At 51.9% G+C, this 6000-nt stretch overlaps 1 protein-coding gene across 1 annotated transcript in view; it reads left to right on the top strand.

The window, feature by feature from the left end:
- UBFD1 (ubiquitin family domain containing 1) overlaps positions 1 to 5501 on the top strand; it is a 49042-nt gene extending 43541 nt beyond the window's left edge. Inside the window, exon 7 of the mRNA XM_075319400.1 lies at positions 4650 to 5501. Coding sequence (XP_075175515.1) covers positions 4650 to 4760 — 111 coding nt within the window. The 3' untranslated portion in view covers positions 4761 to 5501. The remainder of the gene's footprint in view (positions 1 to 4649) is intronic.
- The last annotated feature ends 499 nt before the right edge of the window (positions 5502 to 6000 follow it).

Raw genomic sequence — 6000 nt, forward strand, 5'->3', positions numbered from 1 at the left:
TGGTCTCTCAGGCTGCTGCTGCACCTGTGATTGAACCCCCAGCCTGGGTAAAGTCCTTTTCTAGGTCCATATCCCAGTCATTTGCTGAGTCCATGGGGCTTTTGTCCAGGACTTTGATGAATATGCATCAGCCCCCCTCACAGGGTGCCTCTAATACTCTTGACAGAGGACTCCTATCCTCTGACCTCCGTCCATCAGAGCTCACGGAGGATTCATCATCTGATCCCAGACCAGTGATTTGATTGCTTCTATTAATTCTGTGCTGGATCTCAATCCGACAGTATCAGAGGAGCAACTCTCTTTGGCAGAAAAGCACCACTTTACCTCGCCTAAGAGAGTGAAGAGTGTGTTCTTTAACCACTCCAGTTTTCAGCCCACTGTGACCAAACCCAGGGCCTGCCCTGACCAACGCTTTCCAAAGCGTGGTTCTGATGACCGGTTTCCATTTCCACCTGAGGTGGTCAAGGAGTGGTCTCACTCCCCAAAGGTAGACCCTCCGGTGTCTAGGCTATTAGCCCGGACCGTTGTGTCGGTGGCTGACGGCACCTCACTTAAGGATTCCACTGACCGCCAGATTGACCTTCTGGCCAAATCTGTGTATGAAGCTGCGGGGGCCGCGTTTTCCCCCGACTTTTGCAGCAGTGTGGGCTCTCAAAGCCATCTCTGCTTCTCTAGAGGAGATGCATTCCCTCACCAAGGAATCTATGCCTGAGATGGTTACCTTAACTGCTCAGGCTTCAGCTTTTTCATCCTATGCCATGTCTGCCATGCTAGAGGCTGCTCACCGCACTGCGGTGGCTTCAGCTAATTCTCTTGTTATCCGCAGGATTTTGTGGCTTCGAGAGTGGAAGACAGATGCTTCTTCCAAGAAGTTTCTTGCTGGGCTCCCTTTTGCTGGTTCACGGCTGTTTGGTGAACAGCTGGATGAAATCATTAAAGAAGCTACTGGCGGGAAGAGTACTTCCATGCCACAAACCAAGACCAGGAAACCCGCCCAGGGTAGGAATCAATCGAGGTTTCGTTCCTTACGTTCCTCCAACTGGTCATCCTCTAAGCCTTCCGCCTCGTCCGCTAACTCAGCCAAGGATCAGAAATCCAACTGGCGCTCAAAAGCGCGTCCGCAGAAGACTGCAGGAGGTTTCTGCCACTAAGGCAGCTTCCACATGACTCTCGGCCCGCTCCAGCCACGTCCCTTAGTCGGTGGCAGGCTCTCCCACTTTGGCGACGCTTGGTTAAAGCAAGTCTCCGATCAGTGTGTGAGAGATATCATATCTCACGGCTACAGGATAGAATTCTCTTCCAGCCCTCCAAACAGATTTTTTCTCTCAACTCCCCCCCTGCTAAAAGGCCGCCGCCTTCTCGCAGGCCGTGGCGTCCTTGCAGGCAAACGGAGTGATTGTCCCAGTTCCCGCTCAGGAACGGTTCAGAGGTTTTTACTCAAATCTCTTCCTAGTTCCAAAAAAGGACGGTACCTTCCGGGCCATCCTGGATCTCAAGCTTCTCAACAAGCATGTCCGGGTGCGGCATTTTCGCATGGAGTCTCTGCGATCAGTCATTGCCTCTATGACCCAAGGGGAGTTCCTGGCGTCCATCGACATCAGAGATGCCTATCTACATGTGCCAATCGCAGTGTCACATCAGCGTTTGGTTACGTTTTGCAATAGGAGAGGATAATTTCCAATTCGTGGCTCTCCCCTTCGGGTTAGCCATGGCCCCTCGGGTATTCACCAAGGTCATGGCGGCAGTGATTGCGGTCCTGCACCTCCAGGGGTTAGCAGTGCTTCCTTATCTGGACGACCTTCTGGTCAAGGGTACATCCAGCGCAGACTGTCAGCGGAGTGTTTCGCTCACTCTCGCCACCCTAGCCAAATTCGGGTGGATTGTCAATCTTCCCAAATCCACTCTGACTCCGACCCAGAGTCTCACGTACCTAGGGATGCAGTTCGAGACTTTGCCGGCACTTGTGAAGTTGCCCTTAATCAAACAGCAGTCTCTCCGGCTAGCGGTGCGCTCTCTCCTGAGGCCCCGCCGTTATTCCCTCAGGCGCCTGATGCAGGTGCTGGGTCAAATGGTGGCCTCCATGGAGGCGGTTCCCTTTGCCCAGTTCCATCTGCGTCCTCTGCAGCTGGACATTCTCCGCTGTTGGGACAAGCGGCCTTCTTCCTTACAGAGGTTAGTGGCTCTGTCGCCACGGACCAGGAGCTCTCTTCAGTGGTGGCTTTGACCCCTCTCCCTGTCCCAAGGGCGCTCCTTCCTGACTCTGTCCTGGGTGATTCTCACCACGGATGCCAGTCTATCCGGCTGGGGAGCGGTACATCTCCACCACAGAGCACAGGGCACTTGGACTCCGTCCGAGTCAGCCCTTTCAATCAATGTGCTGGAAACCAGAGCTGTGCTTCTAGCTCTCCTAGCCTTTCACCACCTGTTGGCGGGCAGGCACATTCGAGTCCAGTCAGACAACGCGACAGCGGTTGCCTACATCAATCACCAAGGCGGGACACGCAGCCGCCTGGCAATGTTGGAGGTCCAACGCATTCTTCAATGGGCGGAGGACTCCAAGTCCACCATATCCGCAGTCCACATCCCTGGCGTAGAAAACTGGGAGGCAGATTATCTCAGCCGTCAATCCGTGGACGGTGGCGAGTGGTCCCTGCACCCGGCAGTGTTTCAGTCAATCTGCCGCAAGTGGGGCATTCCGGACGTGGACCTAATGGCATCCCGTCACAACAACAAGGTTCCGGTTTACGTGGCTCGCTCCCACGATCCTCAGGCCTTCGCCGCGGACGCTCTGGTTCAAGACTGGTCCCAGTTTCGTATGTCCTACGTGTTTCCCCCTCTAGCTCTTTTGCCCAGAGTCATGCGCAAGATCAGAATGGAGGGTCGTCGAGTCATCCTCATTGCACCGGACTGGCCCAGGCGAGCTTGGTATCCGGACCTGCTCCAACTGTCCGTGGAGATGCCGTGGCATCTTCCGGACCGTCCAGACCTGCTCTCGCAAGGTCCGTTTTTCCGCCCGAATTCTGCGGCACTCAAATTGACGGCATGGCTCTTGAGTCCTGGATTTTGACGGCTTCTGGTATTCCTCCTGAAGTCATCTCCACTATGACTCGGGCCCGTAAGTCTTCCTCCTTCAAGATCTATCACAGGACTTGGAAAATTTTCCTGTCCTGGTGTCGCTCTTCCGGCCATTCTCCTTGGCCATTCTCGTTGCCGACCCTTCTGTCTTTTTTACAGTCCGGTCTGCAGCTAGGACTGTCCCTCAACTCTCTCAAGGGACAAGTCTCAGCTTTATCAGTGCTGTTCCAGCGGCGTCTCGCCCGGCTGGCTCAGGTCCGCACCTTCATGCAAGGTGCGTCTCACATAATTCCGCCTTATCGGCGGCCCCTTGGATCCCTGGGACCTTAACTTGGTCCTCACGGTATTGCAGAAACCCCCTTTCGAGCCCCTTAGGGGGGTTTCTTTGTATCGTCTTTCTCAAAAGGTGGCCTTTCTAGTTGCCATAACTTCTCTCAGGAGAGTCTCTGATTTGGCTGCGCTCTCCTCGGAGTCACCTTTTTTGTTTTTTCACCGAGACAAGGTAGTTCTCTGTCCGACCCCGGACTTTCTTCCTAAGGTGGTCTCTCCCTTCCACCTTAACCAGGATATTTCCTTGCCTTCCTTCTGTCCGGCCCCTGTTCATCGCTTTGAGAAAGCGCTGCATACTCTAGATCTGGTGCGTGCTCTCCGGATTTATGTGTCTCGCACCGCTGTGCTTAGGCGGTGCACCTCTCTTTTTGTGCTAACCACAGGGCGGCGCAAGGGTCTCTCTGCTTCTAAGCCGACCTTGGCCCGTTGGATTAGATCGACCATTTCGGACGCCTACCAGAGTACTCAGGTGCCTCCCCCGCCGGGGATCAAAGCACACTCGACCAGAGCTGTCGGTGCCTCTTGGGCTTTTAGGCACCATGCTACGGCTCAACAAGTCTGTCAGGCTGCCACTTGGACTAGCCTGCATACCTTTTCGAAACACTACCAAGTGCATGCTCATGCTTCGGCAGATGCGAGCTTGGGCAGACGCATCCTTCAGGCGGCTGTCGCCCACTTGTGAAGTTAGGCTCCGTCTACTTCTTAGTTTTTCTGTTTATTCCCACCCAGGGACAGCTTTGGAATGTCCCATGGTCTGGGTCTCCCAAAGGAATGATAACGAAAAAGAGAATTTTGTTACTTACCGTAAATTCTTTTTCTTATAGTTCCGTATTGGGAGACCCAGCTCCCTCCCTGTTGCCTGTTGGCAATTTTCTTGTTCCGTGTGTTATCACCGGCTGTTGTCGTGGACAGAGTCTCCGGTTGTTCCGGTTCTTACTCGGTTCTACTTGTGGGTGGCTATTCTCCTTCAGCTTTTGCACTAAACTGGCTAGGACTGGCTCACCAGGGGGTGTATAAGCTCAGAGGGAGGAGCTACACTTTTAAGTGTAGTACTTTGTGTGTCCTCCGGAGGCAGAAGCTAAACACCCATGGTCTGGGTCTCCCAATACGGAACTATAAGAAAAAGAATTTATGGTAAGTAACAAAATTCTCTTTTTTTAACATACACTCCTTAGGTTAGGGTATGTCCCTTTCTAACGTCTCTCCATTGTGTCTCCCACTAAATGGTATTTTCTCATTGGTAGGCATTTCAACTGGGTCCTACTGAAGCATCGTACTACTGGGTATACTGGGTGCCAGCACAGTACGTGGATGCCATCAAGGACACGGTGTTGGGGAAATGGCAGTATTTTTGAAGTTACGCTCACCTCTGGCACAGGACACGATACGATGGAGGAGCCGACCGACCGCCACCACCCTTATCTCACCCGTCCCGCATCCTCCACACCAGTACCCCGACCCTGCAATCCAATCCCTTTCTCCACTGCTCCACGGAAACTTACAGGAGTGGAACTTTTGCCGTTGCAAAACATCCTGTGGGACCGCAAAGGCTTTTTTTTTTTTTTGTTTTCTTTTTGTAGGAGCCAGAGGTGACCGATCCAAAAATAGTTTACATTTTTTAACTCTTACACGTTGTGGGATCACACCTGCAGCTGCGTCAGCCATATATCCAACTCAATAAAGCAATCCCCACATTTCCCCCCCCCCCCCTTTTTCTTTTTGTAATGACCTGTCACTGCTAGGAAGACCTATAGGGACCCCCAATATATAGGTCTTCTCGAGCAGTCTCCAGGGATTACTGGATGATCTGATGCCGATGACCGGCAAAACTTGGAACACTGCCGCCTGCAGATGCCACATCGTTGTACCCCTTTCAAGAAGCCCAACCGATTGCCGGGAAGACCCCCATAAAGTGTGGCAAATGTTTCTAATAATTCTCTTTATATTTAGTACCTGCCACCACTGTAATGGAGGGATATCAACCGGCTTATTGTTTTTTGTTTTGTTTTTTTTTCATAAGTTTCTTGTTTTTTTGGGTTTCTTAATATAGAAAATAATAATTAAATGGATGCAGGATAGGCTGCACTGTAAAACAATGTGTTTGTCCATGTGTGACTGTGAAAGGCATTGTATGCATTGGATAAGAAGGATATCGTATGGACCCCTGCTAGCCTCAGGAAGGTGTCATCACAAAATTACTGCTAATTAAATCAGGATTCATGTTGAAGGGGTTGTCCCCTTTCAGAAAATATCAGTCCCTAGTTGCAGTTTATGTATTAAGAAAAAAAAAAAAAAAGTGCCTTACTTACCCTTCCCAGGGCCTAGCGCTCATCTCCACCACTGCTCACAGTATCTGACACTGGCTGCAGTGCTGACGTCACGTTGACAATGCTGCAGCCAATCACTGAGCGAAGCGTTGCATCTACAGAGTCAGAGGCGCTCAGTGATTGGAGGCAGCACTGTCAACATGACGTCAGCGCTGCAGCCAGTGTCCGGCATCGAGAGAGCTTGACCTGGGGAGGTTGAGCAGAATTCTTCCTTTCCCCTTCCCACCTTCCCTTTCACCTTTCCTTCCCAAACCGCTTTCACCTTTCC

The sequence above is a fragment of the Anomaloglossus baeobatrachus genome, chromosome 7 (assembly GCF_048569485.1).
Source record: "Anomaloglossus baeobatrachus isolate aAnoBae1 chromosome 7, aAnoBae1.hap1, whole genome shotgun sequence".
NCBI lineage: Eukaryota > Metazoa > Chordata > Amphibia > Anura > Aromobatidae > Anomaloglossus > Anomaloglossus baeobatrachus.